Raw genomic sequence first — 18,804 nt, forward strand, 5'->3', positions numbered from 1 at the left:
TTTCATTGTATTTTAATCTTCCATAGTTACCGAATTTAAACACATCGAGATCTTATAATATGGACCTTCATCTAATTAGACTAACCCCGTGGCAATTGCAAATAGGCCAGCGATCACGGCGTCTTTCTGTCAAGCTGACAACTTTAACCCTCCACATCCTGAACGTTTCGGTTCACAAAATGTCCAACATCGTACCCTATAACCAGCTTGAATATCAGCCTTTTCAAGTGGCACCTCCTCTGAATTCGAGCAATCTTGCGCAACCCCCCATTCAGCAACCTAATCCGGTAGCCCAACAACAACTCCAAGTACAGCCTCAAGCTAGGCATGCACAACCCTCCCCTCGACCTGGCGAATATGAGCACAACGTAAATTCATTCCCTTATACAAGGGTGTCTTACCCTACACCCCCATCTTTTGATTGGATAGTCCCAGCTATTACCTCGCTCCTTCACTCTCAGCATGCTGCTACATTTGCGAAATTCAACGAAGCATCTGAACAACAACTCGCTCTCGCGGCCAAAGTTGAAACTCTTCAAGCTACCACAAACTCTCTACAGCAAACGGTCAATGCTATTCTGGAGAACATACAGCAAGTATCAGATCGGGTGGGTAAACTGGGAGCCGACATGTCCAGTCGAGACGCAACCTTGGCCGAACGTCTGAACGCACTGGACGATGCTATCGATACTTGGTCACCAGACGTGAGGCCACAAACGAGCCAATGTCTAGGGTGCCCCCAATCGGCGAGCTTCGAACCCCACCCAAGTCTGACGAGCTTCGAGCACGTTCAGGACCCCAATCACTGACTGGAGATGTACTTGAGCCGCAGGGCCAGCAGTTACACTCACTAAGGGATCTTATTCGAGATGCGAGCCCGCTCGAGAACGATGGTATCTCAGCACGTAAGTGCTACTTTGCCGCTTTGTGACGCTCATATAATAATCAAATAGCAGGGCCTGATAGTAACAATATATCGCGACTCTCTACCACTCCGCGTATTTCCTCTGACCAGCCAATAGCCCAACCGGACGCGGAATTCACAATATCCCTGGTCCAGCAAAGTACAAAAGTCGCTAAAACGCCAGGCAGAGCCAAGTCGCGAAAAAGTGATGCAAGTTCCCAAACTACACTAAAGGCAACTCGCCGGTCTGCCCGTAAGGTAAAGAGAAGGCAGCGCGATGACGGTACTACTGAGATACCTGTGTTGAAAAAGAAGATTAAACTAGTACCTAAAACCGAGGAGGGAGTAAGTGGAAAGGCGCCCAGAAAATCGGGGCGACTAGAATTTAATTGGAAAAACGTACCTATTCAAGAAGCAGAACTAGAGCAAGTGAGTAATGAAATATATTGTAGGTCGAATTAGTTGTTCTGATACATCGCAGCTCATATATTGCGATAAGTACGTTTTCAATAGATGGTCCAAATTACTATTAATTGAGTATGCGTTAGATGCGATCGGGCGTACCATTGGGGGTGTGTTAACATCTTACCTGAGGACCCAATTCTCCAACAAGAAGCTGACTGGCTTTGCCCTCCTTGCGAATTCGGGGCCCAACATGGGTCCGTATTATTACTTTCCGAAGTATTCTACTCTAATGTTATACAAAAGTACTACATCTGGTCACACATACGACCCTAACACCAAATGCCGACCAGATTGTCCCGCTCAAGATAATGAGGATGTGATGTTTGCCATCGACGCGATCATCGGTCGCTTCCCTCACTCAGCCGACCTATCTGGGGCAATGATGCAATATTTAGTTAAGTGGGAAGATGTGAGTCTTTTACGGAGCAGTGCGGGATCAAATACTAATAAATGAATAGTATACTGTGCAACAATCTACCTGGACCCCCGAAAACGAAATCGGCCAAGCTGCTCATGCGCTAATTCGTGATTTTGAAACGGCCGCTCTGAAAGAGAACCTGGAGGTAAACGACCGTAGTCAATTAATTCTCCTCAAGGAAGCAAGGGATGGAGGATGGGGGTACTATACCTTCCCATCGTAATTATAACCTTCGACAGACTGTATTAACAAACAATGGCTTTCTTGTACTTCCTTGCTTTTTTGTATTTGTATTATTTAATCGAACGAATTGTATATACCAATGCCCACCCCATATAACTGTATAAAATGCTGATAGGAGAAAGCGCCAAACTAGCTATACAAAATTATACACAGAACGATAGCATTACATACGATATTGAATACACCATAACTTTGATCGTCCGCCCGCATATAGCATACTAATTCACTTAAGCGTTGTTTGTTGCAGAGGTTGCGTTGGGGGTATCTGATTGTCCGGCCACGGCAGTGGATTCAGTACTATCAACAGCAGGAGCTGCCTCAGTTGTTGGCTTGCGTGTGAGCACTCCTCGAGCCATCGAAACTACTCCACTCAGTGGTCCTTTGGATTGCATTTGTTGTTCGGTTTCGTTTGTTGGCTGCTGAACCTGTTCAGCCGGAGCTGTGCTACCATCTGGTTTGACGTTCAGTGGCTGCATAGAGATACGAAGCAGCGAAGTATAAGCTATACATCCTAATTGTTAGAATTTAGACAAGTGTTACGAGATAACAGGACCTACGTTGTCGACAAACCGGGCAGAACCAACCTTTTGCTTTACGCTTCCTGCGTCCGGCTGCGGCAGCAGCTTGGAACGGGGTCAATGGCTCGGGCGTAGTATTCGTGTTTGGGGCACCATTGGGTGGCTGATTAGTATTGGTATTGGCAGGAGGAGTGGCTTCATCGGCTACAGGAGCAGGAGCAGAAACTCCCTCCCCCGCACCAAAAGTAATCATGTTTTCGGCGCACTCCTTACAAGCTACAAGATGTCGGCAAGGTAGGAGCATTACTTCACGTGGAGACGAAAGGCAGAGGACGCATTCGGCACCGGCGAATTCATAAGTTTGTTGCTGAGTATGAGCGTCAGGAAGAGCTTCGCCATCGTGGTCAGTCGCAGGAGCAGGGGGGTAGGTCTGAGGTGCTGGGGCGGGAGCATTGGCGCTTGCAAGTCCGTAGATTTCGTGGAGACGGAAGGTATGGTTTCCGATCTATAGGTGTTAGGTTTAGCCAAAAGTAAAATTAATTGACATACCAATGCATCACGGCGAACAACCGGACAACCCATGGGCGCGTATCTTCAGCTCCATCTGAGGGTGGCTGCCCCATTTTGACAATATGCAACACAGTTAACTGAGAATTCTTGGGAGAAGTAGATTCGCCTAAGCGTCAGTTGTATCATTTTATTATAGCCAAATATCGAAAATTCGAAACCTTACCAGCTTCGTCTAATGCATCCAGTTGGATGTTCACATCGACACCCTCAGTCTCCTTAGGCGTATTGTCTTTAGAGCTTTCGGCCGCGTTGTGTGCATCTGCATCAACTACGGGAAGCGCGGGGCCAACAGCCTGCTGAGGTCCGCGGTCGCGGCGTCGAATATGGAACGGAACAGAAATTCGACGACGGAACGAGCAACAGCGGCAGGAGGTTCTGCAGGCGAAGCAATCTGCTCCGGCGTGGGGAGATCCTCTGCCATTGGTGCGCCCGCCTCCTTGTATTCATCGTACTGGGCCAGGTCTAGAATCGCTCCATCCTCGTGCTTAAGTGTACGACCAAAGCCCCTTCAGTTACGGTCTCAAAAATGGTTATAGGCCTCCTTTCCTCTGGCTCGGGTTTAGCACGGTCGTTTGAAGCCATGGTCACTGTGATACGACACTTGGCAGCATCGCAATCGTAGTCGAATTCCAATCCATGACTAGCCTTAGTGTTCGATCCCAAATCAGTATTGGACGCATTCGAAGCAAGGGGTGTCAAGCGCAACGAAGGGCGTTTGAGATTGACTAGGGCCTGCAACGTAGTAGCAGGCTCATCACCCTAAGAACAATAGGCGCCCATTTTAGTTTCTTGTTGCTTTTATATGCGTTGTCTACACACCTGTTTATTCTTATCTACCCAGCATTTATGACAGCTTGAGGCACCTCATCTTGTGGCTGTGTGAACTGAAAGTGGAAGTCCTGGACAGTATCTGGAGGAATCGGCGGCCCGAACAAACTCTCAGAGCGAGACTCTTTCTCTTTGGGCTCAGTACTGGACATGTCGATTGCAACGGAGCCAGGAGGTTGAGCTGGATTAGTTCCATTATTTTGCTCTGCTTGAGCCAGGAACGGCGCCATCTGGAGGCGGCGAGTCCTGAACCGGTATTATCAAGATAATGTATTTATGAGCTGGTGATGAAGACGAACCTATCCCAGACTCGATATTGACTGTTGTCTATGAACAAAAAGTGTCAGATTGAGCAGAGTCGTCTTTGAGTAACCTACACCAAGAAATAATGTTGGGCATGATGTGAAGTCGAAGAGTAGGCAGTGCGCTGGTCAGCTTCACAAATGTGGATGAAATCAAACCCACATGACCGCCAAATGATGTAATCCTTGGCGCCTATAACCCTATGTTTGCCACCCAAATGAATCTCATCTGCGTCCACCACTCAGCACAATTATAATCATAACCATGAATAATCCGCGTCGTTTCACTCCTGGAATTTCTAGACCAAGTGCACCAACAACCCCTCGTAGTGCAAGTAAGGTACTGCCAACTCCTCCAACACGGTGACTCCAGCCTTCCGCATACCGGATGACAGCGCAAATCATAATTCTGGAATGCAAATACTATTTCACGCCACATGCTGGATCGGCAGCCTCTGGACAGCCTGGTCAAGGCTTCCGATAGAAGGATTCGTGAAGAGTAAGCGCCCTCAGACTGTCTTGAAGCTCATGGAACGAACTCCCCGGCGCGTCCCAGTCGCATACCAATCCAGTCCACCGTGGATACTGCTCGGCCTCAACGTATTTTTGGACAACCCAATGGATTGTTACCTTCGATTTCTCCTCCACCACCCCCGCCTGCTATTTTAACTCGTTCCATCCAACAAAATGTGCCCACGCGTTTCTCCAGTCCATTCTCACCCCCAGAGGACCAAAATAACCCTGTAAATCGTGGCATGGGACAAGAAGGAGAATTAGATTCACATGGGCCGCATACATCTACTTCAGGGCCACTAGACGGTGCTACGGCTTACCAACGCGTACTTCAGACGCATTCATCCGCCCGTCAAGTCAATATAATTAGACAAAACACGCCCTTGCCGGATTTTCAGGAAGATTTTGAAGAATCCGACACGGAATCGCCGTCGCCTTCCAAGCGTCGCATCGGTAGGGACTATGGCCACCAAGCACCCAAGAAGAGGATGAGATCAGCTCTCAATCATAGCCATGGCCAGGTGACGTCCCAGGTTTTAGCTTACTCGTGCGATTTCCAAACCTTTCGGCTCTTTCTAGAACTTGGATGACGGTCGGTATCTTTCCCAGGAACAACCCTCTCGACTGCACCTCAGGCATCTCAAGCTAGTTTGCCTCATGGTTATTACTCGACAAGCTTGGAAGCCTACATCGAAGCCCACCAAAGTGAATGGATTGCTGCGCAGAAGCGTTGGGAGACTTGTACAATGGAAGAATGGCAGAATGCTCCAAAAGGTACATGGTATCTGAAATCCATGCGCTCCAGACTCTTACCCCTAGTCCCACGGTGACAGAGTTGACTGCGGAACTGGAGAGGGTGATGGATATGGTAAGTCGATCTGTGGTCCTGTGAGATGGGGTACTAATCATGTTTGGTTCCTACAGGTCAAAACATTCATGGCGCAAGTGGTATCTTTTGCGGCTGCACTTTAGATACTAACACCTTCAAAAGGAAACGCATGAAGGTTTACGCTGGCATAAACACTGACGTACAAGCGCACAAAGTACGTTTGGATGGACGTGATGCCCAGCTCACCAAGGAAAAGGGGCGCCTCATCAAACAGGCTGGAGGTCTCGCTGGAGGATTCATCCCAAGCTGAATCAGGCATTCTCGATCGAAGAGAACTCTTACTGCACATGCGTCATGTTATTGTGATAAAACTCTCGATACGATTAATTAAATAACATGCAGGTGATTCGCCTATTGCGTCAGAAGATGGCCAGTGATGTATGCTCGCTAAGGATCACAGAATGAGATGAGGCGAATCGCTAACAGCAGGAACAGTTTAAGTTGGATGAACGAGTGCATGAAAAACAAAAAGAGTGATACAAGAAACGAGGATACTTCAAACAAACTGACGCTATAGTCCATTATGCGTGAGTAGAAAGGAGATGACCAAATCAGAAAAAGCAGAAAGAAGTTGCCGGGATAGAAACACAAAATATTGCATCCATTCGAGTAATATAAGCGTTCATGAGGAAGCAGTAGGGATGACACAGGCTTATCTTATAGCCGATAAAGGCCCGCATGACAAGCCCAAATACTATAATCAAGATGCCGTACCCGCCGCAGCAGAGGACGATGCGGCCGGAGGATCTGTGAGCGCATTGCTACTACTGCCACTAGCACCCGCTCCAGAACTCGATGATTCTGTGACTTTGCTCCTGAAGTCGGTGTACGCGGGAGGCAGCTCAATGGTTTCTGGTTCCTGAGTATCCGTAACCTCCCCTCCGTCATCATGCTGGATGAAGTTAACTGCCCGGAAAGAGGTTGGGGGCATGCCCGTTTTTCGCGTTCCGTTAGAAGAGGGTGGGACGCCGCCAAGCTCGCTCGCCGTAGTCACTGACAAGCGTGAAGGAGCACGCGCGTGACCACCAGGGGCAGGGCCCACATTTGACGGCCGCGCACCGCCATCGTTGGCTGTGTATAAAGAGTGATGCGAACTAGTTTCCAGATCGGGTTCAGGCGGAGGCATAATAAACGGCTCGGGTTCGTAAAAGCCTGCACGCTCGTCTCCTACGTGGGGACGTTCTTCTGAAGGGTCGATAAGATCCGGTTTCATAGGCCGTGTTCCCGCGTTTTGATGATGCTTGTGGCGGCGATAGAAGAACAGCAAAACCAAGAGAATGATAACTATACCCGCTACTCCTCCAACAACACCACCTTGAAGACAAATGAATAAATGAACAACCAGAAAATTTGCTTTTGAGATGAGATCACTCACCAACAATGGCACCTACGTTATTTGAGCCCCCAGACGATCTTCCACGCATCAAATAGCGGAGATTAGTCTAACCGTAATAGCACAGGCAGGAAGACAAGGGCGGACTTACCCAGAAGGGGTTGAGGTAGCTGTGCTGCTCCCCCCTGCAGTATTGATACCACCTGCGGGAGGTTGCTGAGTTGATGACGGTGATGATGAATTAATGCAATCGCTGCTGCCTGCACCAATGGTATACAGTTCACTGCTCCCACCAGTACCAGGACCGCGCGAGTCTCCGGCCACAAACATTAACGTTGTATTTGTGCTAGAAACCAGTTAGCAGGTTCATAGTGTATGACGCTTAGTCTGAGCATGACCTACCGAATGTTTGTATTCCAGTTGATTGAGCTTGCGCCACTGGGGATGTTGAAAGCACTGCTTTGTCCTCCAATGACAATGTTGTAAAGCGTCACCTGGCCTTCGGGCTGCCCGTTTGGACTCGGACCCCAGCTGATATTGGTCATACCACACTGAACTGAAACATACCAAAGGCCAAGACCGGAGTTTGGTCAGTCTTTGACCTCGAAAAATCCGGGAAGGGGGGGGGGGGCAGAGAAGATAACAGGGAGCAAGGTAGTCGGGAATGGTACGCACCTGGCGGTTGAGGATCTACGTATAAATAGTAATATGGCATCGATGCACTGGACTGAAGGCATTCGCTCTTGGTTCCCGTGCCTCCAACCGCAATGATAGCCGAAGTTCCCCCTGTTCCAATACCAGTGGCATCGGACATCATAGCTCTAGTAGCTGGTTAGCAGAAAAGTTGAGCCACCATGTGAGCACTTACACGAATCTACTGGCTGCAGGATAGTTGAAAATAAATGAATCAGTAGTACCCGTGATATTTCGATCGATGATGGTCCGTATTTCGGGAGGGGTGAGAAGTTGGCCAATGGGTACTATGAGCAACCGGTATGGTGGAACACCTCCATTGATAGAGATTGAGAGCTCTTCGCACTATCCATTTCATTAATTGGTGAAGCATGTGAGGGCGGCGGAACCTACTTGAGCAGGTATCGTCAGGAAGGTAAACTCAAAAGCCCATGAGGAGAGTGTATTGAAGATAAGGGCGAAAAGTATGCTGCGAACGATCATAATATCACTGAAAGCCGTCTTGGATCCGTGCGGCAGACGGTGGGGAGTGGGGAATGAGGTGGTCGGGGTTGACTTTGTCTTTTCACAATTGATGTAACCAGCCGTGGATTACACAACACGTGCCCCCCAAATCCAACCCCTCGGCCAAGTACTTCTTATCGCACCCAGACAAATCCTCTCTTTTATTCGTTACCATGCACTCTCCGGTTATCTGTACTCGCACAGGGTTACGTGTACCCGACTCAATACTTCATTGACCGAACAACCCTCAAATGAAGCGATAATTCGGACACACGATCAGCCCTGTGGATGGGTTGGTTGAATTGGAAAACACGGGATAACGACGGGACAACAAACTACTAATACATTGTCTGATCAGATCCTAAAAAAGAGGGCACTACATATCCATGTAATCACCACCAGGCCTAGATGCTTCTGCACCATAGCCACCATATCTCGATGTGCCATATGGTCCCGATATTTCCTCTCCTGCGTCACTCTCCAAAGCACGCAAATCGAACTTGGTGGTAAATTGCTGCTTGATATCACTAATCATCCGAATAAGCGCGCTACACGCGTCGAGGAGCACTTGGGTGGGTGTAAACGCTCCATTGGTCTGGACCTTGATGATAAAATAGGGCTCAAGCGGGTGTGGAACCTTGTAACCCGCGAATATAACGGCTTCGTTGGAAAGCAATTGGCTGTTCGTGCGGGCGCGATGAGTGGGCGCCCGCACGCTTAGTTTAAGATGATAAACTCAAAATGGGTACTGACGCGCGAAGCATGTTGGCCAAGGTGTGATCTTGCTTTACGATTTTGAATGTTGCCGCATTGGGAATTTTGGTATCCTCGATTACCTCGATGCTTCACGGCCCAATCAGAAATAGCTACGCGCTGGTCTGAGCCGCACTTACAGCCGCTCCCCATCGGCCAAGGTGAACATTTCGAATCGGTTCGGGGCATTCATGATTGCTATGAAAAACGAGTCAGTGCCAGCTTAGCAAAAGATGACAGTACAAGTCATTTTGAATAACACGTTGTCTTCGGAACGCCGAATTCGGTGCTCAGAGGATTGACAGATATAAGTGTAGGTTCTAATCATAGAAAAAATCCATGGAAACATACTCACCGAGTTTCGCGACGGGCTGAGGTAGTTAAGACAACTGGTGAATAATGTGTCAGTGCTAATTCGACGCGTATTTTGAGAGCAAAATCAGCAGTAATTTGTAAACAGTTTGTCGTCGCGACACGACTTTCATAGACAATAAATAATTGAAACCATCATAGCAACTGTCCAAGGAGTGCGACTTACCTGGTTGTGGCCGTAAACAAAAAGATTTGCGGGTAAGATCACATGGCATACAGACCCTGAATTACCGATGCCATCAACCTGGCATCACTCCGGGACCAAATTGTATACCCAAAATCTCACAAGGACTCGACGACACTCCTCAAGGTGAGTCCGTTTGTCGGCTAAAACTATGCCAGAGACGACACAGAGCGCATACATTCTGTCCTGAAGCACTAAATTTTGGTTTTGAGTGATGGACGAATGGATGGAATTCTGGCGGTTGGATGGACAAGAATGCTAACTTGTGTTGCAGACATGCCCACCCGCTTCTCCAAGACTCGCAAGCACCGCGGCCACGTTTCGGCCGGTCACGGTCGTGTAGGAAAGCACCGCAAGCACCCGGGTGGTCGTGGTCTTGCCGGTGGTCAACACCACCACCGGTACGTTCAGTTCGCTTTGTACGAAATTCATAGTTAATCGTAGCGCACAGAACCAACTTTGATAAGTACCATCCTGGTTACTTCGGAAAGGTTGGTATGAGGCACTTCCACCTTACCCGAAACCAGTACTGGCGACCTGTTGTCAACCTCGACAAGCTCTGGTCACTTGTTCCCGAGGAGGAGAAGAAGGATCTCAAGGAGAACTCCGAGGTCGTTCCTGTTATTGATGTCTTGCAACACGGCTATGCAAAGGTTTTGGGCAAGGGAACGTGAGTGATGTGGAATCATTCATGAATCAAGCTAAGCCCGATCTCGAGCAGACTCCCCAAGCTCCCCTTTATCGTAAAAGCCCGATTCGTCTCCGCAAAGGCAGAGTAAGCTCGCTTGAATAGCAAATATGAACACAACTAATAAGTCATTAGGGCGAAGATCAAGGAGGCCGGCGGTGTCGTCTCATTGGTGGCATAAGCTTATGCTTTCTCCTTCTGGCATGTTTTCATTTCTCCATAGCCGCAATCCATGCACCCTCGCCGCGTTGTAAAATTATGAGACTATGCACGACATCTTCTTTGAACGCATTGACCAGTGTGAAAGTGTATTTTTGTGCAAAGGAGAGAACGGATTTCTTTTACTTCATTTGGTAGTGCTTGCACGACGCTGGGTTCGCGCCTTGATCTTTGCTTCCCTCGCCGACTTTTTCTCCTGCCTCAAACTCACCCTATCATCACTCCCTTCACTCCGCAAACTCTCGACATAATCTCCGACTGTACGATCCATCAGCGTTTCCATCCCTTCTTCATTAGGGGACTGAGTTCTGTCGCCTAGTTGACTCGTAAAGTCAAAATCGAATCCCCACCCGAATGGGCTAGGATGCTCAACCCCCCCTCCACTCCTCCACCAATGTACAAACCACCTCTCTGCTCTTTCCAAGTCCAGCAACCCACCCTTCTGAAGTGTACCTAATCGAGCCGCCAACATCTCCAAAAATTCTTCAGTAGTCGTTGGTTGGGGTGATGAGGGCGGAAGAACAGACATGTATGCGGGCACTATTGAGATTCGGTCAACAGACATTCGTCGTACACAAGGAACATTACCTTTGGGATTGAGTAAGTATAGCTTATGCAACAAATATGAGCACATGGTCTCTGTGTCGAACAAGGACTCCTTGATTCCAGCTAATTCTTAAACCTCAGCAACTGTCTTGAACAAATCCGAGTGAACGCACCGGCGAGGGCCAATTTCATGGCACGTTCTTTCCCTGCTTCTCCTCGACCCAAAAAAGGTACCATAACTCCAGGCGTATCAACTGAATATATAAGCGGGTCGGTGTGTAACTTTAGTGGAGTAGAGGTTGTTCTAGTCAAGCCCGGAAGAGGGGAGGTTCTCAGTGCCTTGGCAGCTATAAAGCCTAATCAAATTATGGTCCCAAAGAGACTATAAGCACATACCCCCCGCCGTATTACTCCACCTCAAAGCATTCAAAAGTGTCGACTTGCCGACATTTGGCATACCAATCACTAGCACATTGTAAGACGATGATTGATCCGCGCGGTCTTTCACCAGTGCTGTTGAAAGGGTTAACGCGGACACCATGGGAGTAAGCTCAATGACGGACATACTATATCCGAGTGTAGCCGGCGGATTGTATGGGGCTTTCCTTCGGCGGTGAAATGAACGCGATGGTTGAAGTGTTTAGACAGAGCTTTTCTCAGCGGCTATTTGGTAATAAGATCGAACACCGAACAGACATCATCACAGAACGTACCTCCTCTCCCCACTTTGGTACTAAATCTCTTTTGGTATATACTACAATACGCTCGCAGAGCCCACTCGAGCGACCCTTCCTCCAGCTTTCTAAGGCGTCTTCAAATTCAGGATTGATAGATGTTAAAGGAAGCCGAGAGTCGCGGGCTTCAAGTACGATGTGCGTACGTGCAAGGAGTTCGGGGAGCTGTGTGAAAAACCGACGCATGTGGCCGGGATACCATGATGGGGCGATCGGGAGTAGTGGAGGTGCTTTCATGTCAACAGTATTGAACTTAAAATTCGTTGATTATATATGATACTTGATTTGGGAGGTTCAGTCAATCTCAAAATGATGGGCGAGCACGGTCACGTGCACGCCGCTGACAGCGATCAAGCGCCGTTAGATCATTCGACCCCACCACTCCTAGGTCGCCAGAAAAAGCCTCGTTTACGGTTTCGATCACGATTTTGCTCGGGACAAGCCCACGACTCCAGCAACTGACACGTCAAGGCAATACCTTGGCCTAATTTTCACCATGAGCGGCCCTCATCGTCGTGGCAATACTACCCGGGGCCATTCGGATTACCGAGCCTACTCCCGAAACCAAAGGATTATAGGATCCAACGCAGGAAGAGTACCACCTGCATGGAGATATCAACGACCCCGTGCACCGCGGATCATGCACGAAAGCGAACTGGTCAACTTGGGTGGCGGCTATGCAAGACTACCCCACCAGGAAGGCTCAAAGATATATATCTCACACTTACCCCCAGATGTGGACGATTTGGATGTGAACGTGAGTCATCAAAAGCAACTTCGCGGCAAAAGTACTAATAGCTCATTAATTTTCATAGCAATTACTGACCGAGACCATTGGACCTGTGGTCTACGCTTTTGTAGTGTACGATGCTCGAGGCATGACAAAAATGTCGGCGGTAGCAAGCTTCGTAGATCCAGAACATGCGTTCAAAGCGGTTGAACTGTATAATGGCAAAGTCATTGACGGGAGTGAGTCTGTTTGCTTGTCGACTGTTTTTACTGACCCAATGTTGACATATCTTTTAGAGGAACCTATTCGAGTCGAACAAATTGGAATGAATCCTAAGTTACGCACTGGACCCCTCATGAACTCTAGGGACAATACTTCCGTTGCTAAGGCTGGGACTGTTGGGCAGGGGGCGAAGTCTCTTATCGACCGCGTTACTCAAGCGCCCAAGTAAGTGGTGAATGTTGGGGGACTCTCGTATTACCATCATAACCATCTTATGTCAACAGACCCCCAGCATCGCTCCTTAATCGTGTTTCTGCACGCCCTGCTCCCCTCTTTCCGACACCTGTTACTACTAACGATAGCGTCAAGAAACTTCCGGACCGAATACAGCCAATTTCTACCACCACAAACGGCGCTGCTCATGCTCACCCGCCTCCAAAGCTCAAACGCGTGAAGAAGGGGCCAAAACGGCTACAAAAGTTTGCGCAACTCCAGCAATTAGAACAAGAAATGGATCAGTACAGGAGCTCTGCTCCTACTGGACTTGGTTTGCGTGGATAACTTGTTAGCGGTCTATTTATTTCTTTATCGTTTCGCACCGTTTTGTTGCTATCGAAGGCTAGTCGCGTCTAAGTATTTGGGTTTTATATTGGACTAGGCAGGGTTAATGGAACAATTCTATACTATACGATAAACACAGTAAAAGTACACCACAAGCAGATGAAAGACAAAAGCTCGATTAGAGGTCCTGAGACTGGCCTGGAACTCCTTTCTTGTCGCCGGGCTTGGTAGTCTTGTTGGGGAGGAGCTCGGGAGGAATGTAAGGAACAACACCACCCTGGCTGATAATAACGTGACCCAAGAGCTTGTTTAATCTGCGTTCGTGTCAGTATACTAATTGGCACAATTGGCCAAAATCAAGACTTACTCCTCATCGTTCTTGATAGCGAGTTGCAAGTGGCGAGGCACAATACGCGCCTTTTTGTTATCTATCGGTCTATATCAGCAAACGATTCTTGATTACTGTGTTTAATTGCAACTCACCGCGAGCAGCATTGCCAGCCAATTCGAGGATTTCAGCGGCAAGGTACTCGAGCACAGCAGCCAGATAAACTGCCAACTTAATCAGCGACTTTGAATTGTCAGTAAAGTTGAATAACACGTACCAGGTGCACCAGCACCGACACGTTGAGCGTAATTACCCTTCTTCAACATCCTGTGGATACGACCGACAGGGAACTGGAGACCGGCCTTGGCCGAGCGGGATTGAGTTTTGGCCTCGGAGGAGCCGGCCTTGCCGCCCTTAGCACCAGATTTTCCACCCTTGCCTGTACAAATTGAGTAAACTTTCATATCAATCGAATAAATTCAAAAAAAAATGCTTACCAGACATGTTGGTTCAAAAACTATGTAGTTCGGTTGATGAAGTTCGGTTGGTGCAACAAGTACTAAAACTCAAGCAGAGGACGAGTGGTGGTCGAGAGAGAGTGGTGTGGTAGATGCGTTCAGCGCCTCGAGTCTTTATAGCTCAGCGCGTGAGTGTTAAGCCACAAACAACAAACATACTCACGTGACTCGAGCATTATTTCTAGCGCCTAGAAATTATGCTTTCAAATATCTGTCGCATTCGACAGAATGGACGATTGTGTATTGCCCGAGCCATAACTGCGCCTCGAGTGCGATGTATTCAGTTCAATAGCAGCTCTCGCTCTGCGCCTCTACCGGAAAACAAAACTGGTTCTAACCCTCAAACCACCGAGGAACCCAATCGAATTCCCACTGAAACCCCCGAGGATACGGGAGTCCCCCTTCAATTCCTCTCCAGGCCACTTGGCGTTACCGAGGTGCCCTCTGCATTGCCAAAAAGCTGGGAAGCTAAACGAGAAGAATTGCTCGATAGAGAAAAGCATATAGAGAGGCGTCGACACTTGTGGGCATTATTATCCTTACTGAATGTGCTTCAAATTCACTCGATGCATCAACAGGGTAAAACAAGTCACTAGGGGGTACTTTCATGATTTTCACAAGTTAAAACATCATGGTGGGAAAATGTGGATTGCACCACGAGTGCTCATTCGAGATGATGTGAGTAGGGTATGACTACCATGGATACATAGTCCAAATATTGATCAGCGCAAAAGAAAGCGCTATACTTCCCCGATGTAAAAGGAGTTTCGTTGGACAACCGAAGCACGGTACATACTACATCTGCTTGCGTGGGTCAGATCACCCTGCTATCGATTCTCTCTACCAAAATATCCGAATTACATGCACAATCTTTGTCGAACAAACTCTCGAAGAACACAAGCACAACAAAAAATTTCAATATATGCAGGTGCGCCCACCCACCTGAGTCCTGATTAGTGCACACTTGACGATATGGTTTCAGATCAACCTTCAAGAGAATTTACTAAAATCATGGCTCGTCTCGTTGTCGTTATCCTCGCTCCGTAGCGTAGTTCCACCTGAATTTCATTCCACTTACCTTTTATCCAGTCAAAATATGGAATATCTACGTGTACCGCTTGGTAAATTAATCCCATGTTTAACTGAGCGGAATTTCCTAACCATGCGAGCTGTAGGTATGGAGAACAAACACATTGGTTATACCTATCTGGTGGACGAGAACCTCAAAGTCCGATGGGCGGGTTGTGCTTTCGCACGTCCCGAAGAGTCGGAAGCACTTGCGAATTGTACACGGGTATTATTGGACCGACTCGCGGGCAATAAGACGTAACTACTAGGAACAAGCAAGAGGCTTGATACACTAAAACCACATTGAATCGTGACAGCGCCCTGATAACTTAGAGATTCAAACACCTGTCACCATTAACAAGACCACTTCTCTGAAATGTTAAGTTTGCTTCAACGCTCTGGCGTGCCCGAGCGTGAACTTGAATCATTGCGGGTCAGGCCATGTGTCACCATAGACGATCTAATCTTACCTGCCACCAGAGGCCAACTAGAACGCTGACCACCCCATGAAGGGCCCCCCATATCTTCTCTGGAGTAATCGAAGCACTGAGCTCATAAATTGCTTAAATCCAGGGATTTTCTCAACAAATGATACACTCACGATTCCGCAACGGACCCTAGTGAATGAGGGATAAAACGCGGGCTTTGGAATAATACTGTGGCAGCGATACTATGATAAGCGAGCAATTGGAGAGCAAATGCGCGTTTTCCAGGTAGGAATTCTGAGGGCCCGAGGTGCATTAGTGCATTGGCTATGGAGCGATGAGCATGATAGAAGGGTGCTTACCTGGCAAGTTAAAGCACAACAGTGATGCAAGACATGATGCAAGCAGTAGCGCGGAGTATAGCTATATATGATCAAGGATGATTTCATTCAATTCACCCCAGATTTAATTCAACTGACCTTGAGCAGCACGAGTGTCGTATTGGTAAGTTGAATAAACGGTAAGCTATGTCCAGCCCAGATTCCCTGTAAGCACCAATATAGATTCTTTGTTAGAGACTGGATAACACTTATGTGTCCATGGCATACCTGTAGTGCAAAAGGTGCTTCGACAGCAATGTGCAACAGAAAAACCACAGACCTACGCAGAGAGTTAAGTCAGTAATGACATGGGTGGTTTATGCTATGACACACAGCGGATGGCGAGGAGTAGACATCTTCGACTGGATTGCGGGTGGCGGAAATGTTAGAGGGGGCTACAGGAATCAAAGTTTATATGCGTGACCGATGTTGCTCCAGGGACGTCGTGTGCCATGTGGACTATTCCCGTTTGATAAGCGGACATGGTGTCCAAGATAAACTGACTTGAATCACAATTCAAATTGCTTCAGTGTATTCAGTAATATCATAACTAGACTACACTTCACGAGCACATATGCAACGAATAGAATGTAAAGAATATACACCAATTCTATACCTCCAAACCGAAAAAAAATCCACACCACTAACGATCGACCACCTGGCAACTTTTAAATAGGAAGAGAATATATATGTAAGCCAAGTGTTCAATCAGCTTCTTCACCATCTTCCTCGTCATGCTCTGCGATTGCAGCCACTTGTGATTTTAATTTCTCAGTTGGTCGAGATGCCATCCTTGCTGATTTATTCTCTTCGTTGTCCTCTTCTATAGCATCAATGTTTGCATCTAAATCGCACCCTGGTGGCAAATCCGCATTGGGTCCCAGCTGTTCTCTCAACATTTGAATTTCTTTTTTGAGTTCTTCAATAGCACTGTCCCGACGTTCAACCCGTCGGCCAAGCTTGACGATCCACTCGTTAGAAAACCTAAGTAACGCAAGTTTGCTTACTGCACGATTAGGGTTATCTTCTCCGCCCGGGACGTTCCGTGGTGGCCCGCGCGGAGGTGCAGCACCAGGGTCAAGTTCTGCACAGGCTGAAAGGGTGATAGGAGGTAAAAGGAGACGCAGGTCATCAAAGCCAGCCTTCAGTGAATCTCGACGTTTTTGTTCAGCCGCTTTATGAGATGTTTTGCGTCCATCTGGGCCGTAAGAGGAGTTACTGCTAGAAGGATTAATTCCAAGTGCCACGGCACGCCCTTCGAGTGTATTTTGGTAGTTGGATTTGGTAGATAAATGCGCGATGGCCTCGGCTGTAAGACCTAAAAATACGCACGCTTAAGCTTCGGTAAGAGCGAGAGCGGGCCAGTCACATACCTGACTTGATGGCTGGACTAATCATCGGTAGAATCGCAGGGCTTTGGCGCACGCTCGTTCCTGCCTTGGGTATCGCAACCTTCCCCTTTGGCACTTTGAAAACATGGTTGGCTTCTTTTGTCTTATCTTTCTTACTCGAAGTGGTCGCATCCCTTGACGCGCTGGCCGTCTCTGAGGGAAGGTCGCTAGTGCCCAACTGAGGGCCATCCGGGCCGTGTCGGAGCCCGGTTGGCTGTGTCGCATTGTGACCAAGATTCATTAGCGATGCAGGAGTGACAGGCGCTAACGAAGGGCTTCCATTAGTGCTGGCGGCAGGTGTGGCATCTGCACTCTCCGGTTGTTCCATAATAGTATCTACCTCCTGGCCAGGAGAGCTGCGTGCTATAGGTACGGCCGGCGGGGGCATCGAAAAGGTCGCAGATAGGTCAACAGGCGATGGTGTCGAGTTCGGGAGGTCTCCGACCGGCTCGATCGTCCCAGATGGGTGGGGGCTCGGGAGTGGAGAAGCGCGGGGCTGAATAACACTGTCACCACGTGGCCGCGTGCGGGGTGTACGTTTGGCACTAGTCGCTGCCTTGGATGGAGGAGTGGGCTTAACGAGCGGAGAGGCACGTTTACGGACGGCTTCTACATCAGACGTTGCAGAGCGCTTTGATCTTGAGGGCCCAAATGAAGGAGATGGCAGTGGTGGGAAGCTTTTTTGAGCTGGGGATGGGATCGCAGATGCTGTGCCTTGGGCAAATGATAGACGGGGGTTGGGAGAGGGCTGAATAGCGGGTGAAGTCAAGGGAGATAGAAAATCCGTGGGGGTTCCATGATGGGTCTGTGGAAAGGGCGAGGGGTGGATGCCGCACCCATTAAGTGGGGTCATAGCAGGAGAGAGTAATGAACGGTATAGATCCTAGAAATATGTTAGGGAGAGAGTACACACAACCATAATACGTACTGCATGATTGCCAAGAGCTGATGAAACTAAGTTTGGATCGTATACCACAGGCCTAAGTTCAGTGCTTGATACTACAAGGGATGACTTGTTAGATATTAACCATGCAAACTGGTGGGACCCACCAGGTGTTATTAAGCCCTGGTACCCAACTGGTACATGGGGGGCCGGGGGTGGGCAGCCCATAATTCGAGCTATGTGGACGCATGTGTTAATCAGGGACCGGCACGGCACAAATATTCGGCCGTACCTGTTGTTGAAGAATCCGGTTTTGGAGCTGATTCAACTCGTTCAGCCGGCGCTGTTGTTCAATATGATGCTGAAGACGGGCGATTTCAGCATTCCGACCATTTGTGGAGTACTATATCCTTGGGTGTGATCTGGGATAGGGTTAAGCATCGGAGACGGGTGTGTTGAGTGGGGTCCTGAGAGGGAATCCATCTGCATTTGGTTGCTGGCTGCATTATTAGGATCTCCTGTAGCGACAAATAGGTCGAAATTTGGAAAATCGAGGTTTAAATCGGGCATTTCATCCGCTTGTCGGGACATCTCCAGCGGATTGGAGGAGTTCATTGGGGAG

General features: G+C 48.4%; 11 protein-coding genes across 11 annotated transcripts; 4 read left to right on the forward strand and 7 right to left on the reverse strand.

The window, feature by feature from the left end:
• Positions 1 to 179: 179 nt before the first annotated feature.
• Positions 180 to 2,010, forward strand: RhiXN_00315 (uncharacterized protein; the record flags this gene model as incomplete). Its single annotated transcript, XM_043320134.1, has 7 exons — positions 180 to 704; positions 770 to 905; positions 957 to 1,333; positions 1,386 to 1,402; positions 1,453 to 1,563; positions 1,613 to 1,778; positions 1,828 to 2,010. 7 exons carry the CDS (start codon positions 180 to 182, stop codon positions 2,008 to 2,010), a joined length of 1,515 nt encoding a protein of 504 aa, XP_043179146.1.
• Positions 2,011 to 2,257: 247 nt separating this feature from the next.
• RhiXN_00316 (Zinc finger, C3HC4 type (RING finger) protein) lies at positions 2,258 to 4,345 on the reverse strand (the record flags this gene model as incomplete). Its single annotated transcript, XM_043320135.1, has 9 exons — positions 2,258 to 2,532; positions 2,588 to 3,053; positions 3,109 to 3,224; positions 3,282 to 3,414; positions 3,465 to 3,569; positions 3,635 to 3,877; positions 3,982 to 4,192; positions 4,246 to 4,273; positions 4,324 to 4,345. The coding sequence occupies 9 exons, from the start codon at positions 4,343 to 4,345 to the stop codon at positions 2,258 to 2,260; spliced, it is 1,599 nt and encodes a 532-aa protein (XP_043179147.1).
• Positions 4,346 to 4,685: 340 nt separating this feature from the next.
• Positions 4,686 to 5,733, forward strand: RhiXN_00317 (uncharacterized protein; the record flags this gene model as incomplete). The annotated part of the gene is made up of 5 exons (XM_043320136.1): positions 4,686 to 4,747; positions 4,805 to 5,282; positions 5,341 to 5,535; positions 5,567 to 5,629; positions 5,686 to 5,733. 5 exons carry the CDS (start codon positions 4,686 to 4,688, stop codon positions 5,731 to 5,733), a joined length of 846 nt encoding a protein of 281 aa, XP_043179148.1.
• Positions 5,734 to 6,350: 617 nt separating this feature from the next.
• On the reverse strand, positions 6,351 to 8,159 carry RhiXN_00318 (Transmembrane alpha-helix domain; the record flags this gene model as incomplete). The annotated part of the gene is made up of 7 exons (XM_043320137.1): positions 6,351 to 6,964; positions 7,026 to 7,063; positions 7,135 to 7,329; positions 7,386 to 7,539; positions 7,659 to 7,804; positions 7,852 to 8,021; positions 8,070 to 8,159. 7 exons carry the CDS (start codon positions 8,157 to 8,159, stop codon positions 6,351 to 6,353), a joined length of 1,407 nt encoding a protein of 468 aa, XP_043179149.1.
• Positions 8,160 to 8,556: 397 nt separating this feature from the next.
• RhiXN_00319 (DNA-directed RNA polymerase II subunit RPB11) lies at positions 8,557 to 9,126 on the reverse strand (the record flags this gene model as incomplete). The annotated part of the gene is made up of 3 exons (XM_043320138.1): positions 8,557 to 8,860; positions 8,934 to 9,023; positions 9,074 to 9,126. 3 exons carry the CDS (start codon positions 9,124 to 9,126, stop codon positions 8,557 to 8,559), a joined length of 447 nt encoding a protein of 148 aa, XP_043179150.1.
• A 639-nt stretch (positions 9,127 to 9,765) lies between these two features.
• Positions 9,766 to 10,358, forward strand: RhiXN_00320 (ribosomal proteins 50S-L15, 50S-L18e, 60S-L27A; the record flags this gene model as incomplete). The annotated part of the gene is made up of 4 exons (XM_043320139.1): positions 9,766 to 9,890; positions 9,941 to 10,159; positions 10,211 to 10,264; positions 10,313 to 10,358. 4 exons carry the CDS (start codon positions 9,766 to 9,768, stop codon positions 10,356 to 10,358), a joined length of 444 nt encoding a protein of 147 aa, XP_043179151.1.
• Positions 10,359 to 10,523: 165 nt separating this feature from the next.
• Positions 10,524 to 11,913, reverse strand: RhiXN_00321 (50S ribosome-binding GTPase; the record flags this gene model as incomplete). The annotated part of the gene is made up of 6 exons (XM_043320140.1): positions 10,524 to 10,936; positions 10,985 to 11,065; positions 11,116 to 11,289; positions 11,339 to 11,455; positions 11,506 to 11,605; positions 11,656 to 11,913. 6 exons carry the CDS (start codon positions 11,911 to 11,913, stop codon positions 10,524 to 10,526), a joined length of 1,143 nt encoding a protein of 380 aa, XP_043179152.1.
• Positions 11,914 to 12,316: 403 nt separating this feature from the next.
• Positions 12,317 to 13,189, forward strand: RhiXN_00322 (RNA recognition motif protein; the record flags this gene model as incomplete). The annotated part of the gene is made up of 4 exons (XM_043320141.1): positions 12,317 to 12,433; positions 12,492 to 12,645; positions 12,703 to 12,853; positions 12,913 to 13,189. The coding sequence occupies 4 exons, from the start codon at positions 12,317 to 12,319 to the stop codon at positions 13,187 to 13,189; spliced, it is 699 nt and encodes a 232-aa protein (XP_043179153.1).
• Positions 13,190 to 13,367: 178 nt separating this feature from the next.
• Positions 13,368 to 14,021, reverse strand: RhiXN_00323 (Core histone H2A/H2B/H3/H4; the record flags this gene model as incomplete). The annotated part of the gene is made up of 5 exons (XM_043320142.1): positions 13,368 to 13,503; positions 13,557 to 13,617; positions 13,673 to 13,741; positions 13,795 to 13,956; positions 14,015 to 14,021. 5 exons carry the CDS (start codon positions 14,019 to 14,021, stop codon positions 13,368 to 13,370), a joined length of 435 nt encoding a protein of 144 aa, XP_043179154.1.
• Positions 14,022 to 15,482: 1,461 nt separating this feature from the next.
• Positions 15,483 to 16,264, reverse strand: RhiXN_00324 (uncharacterized protein; the record flags this gene model as incomplete). Its single annotated transcript, XM_043320143.1, has 7 exons — positions 15,483 to 15,521; positions 15,574 to 15,649; positions 15,705 to 15,855; positions 15,891 to 15,951; positions 16,008 to 16,073; positions 16,137 to 16,188; positions 16,242 to 16,264. The coding sequence occupies 7 exons, from the start codon at positions 16,262 to 16,264 to the stop codon at positions 15,483 to 15,485; spliced, it is 468 nt and encodes a 155-aa protein (XP_043179155.1).
• Positions 16,265 to 16,612: 348 nt separating this feature from the next.
• On the reverse strand, positions 16,613 to 18,797 carry RhiXN_00325 (helix loop helix DNA-binding domain protein; the record flags this gene model as incomplete). Its single annotated transcript, XM_043320144.1, has 6 exons — positions 16,613 to 17,226; positions 17,282 to 18,182; positions 18,228 to 18,298; positions 18,350 to 18,418; positions 18,475 to 18,525; positions 18,587 to 18,797. 6 exons carry the CDS (start codon positions 18,795 to 18,797, stop codon positions 16,613 to 16,615), a joined length of 1,917 nt encoding a protein of 638 aa, XP_043179156.1.
• Between the last annotated feature and the right edge of the window lie 7 nt (positions 18,798 to 18,804).

This window comes from Rhizoctonia solani, chromosome 4 (genome assembly GCF_016906535.1).
Source record: "Rhizoctonia solani chromosome 4, complete sequence".
Lineage (NCBI taxonomy): Eukaryota > Fungi > Basidiomycota > Agaricomycetes > Cantharellales > Ceratobasidiaceae > Rhizoctonia > Rhizoctonia solani.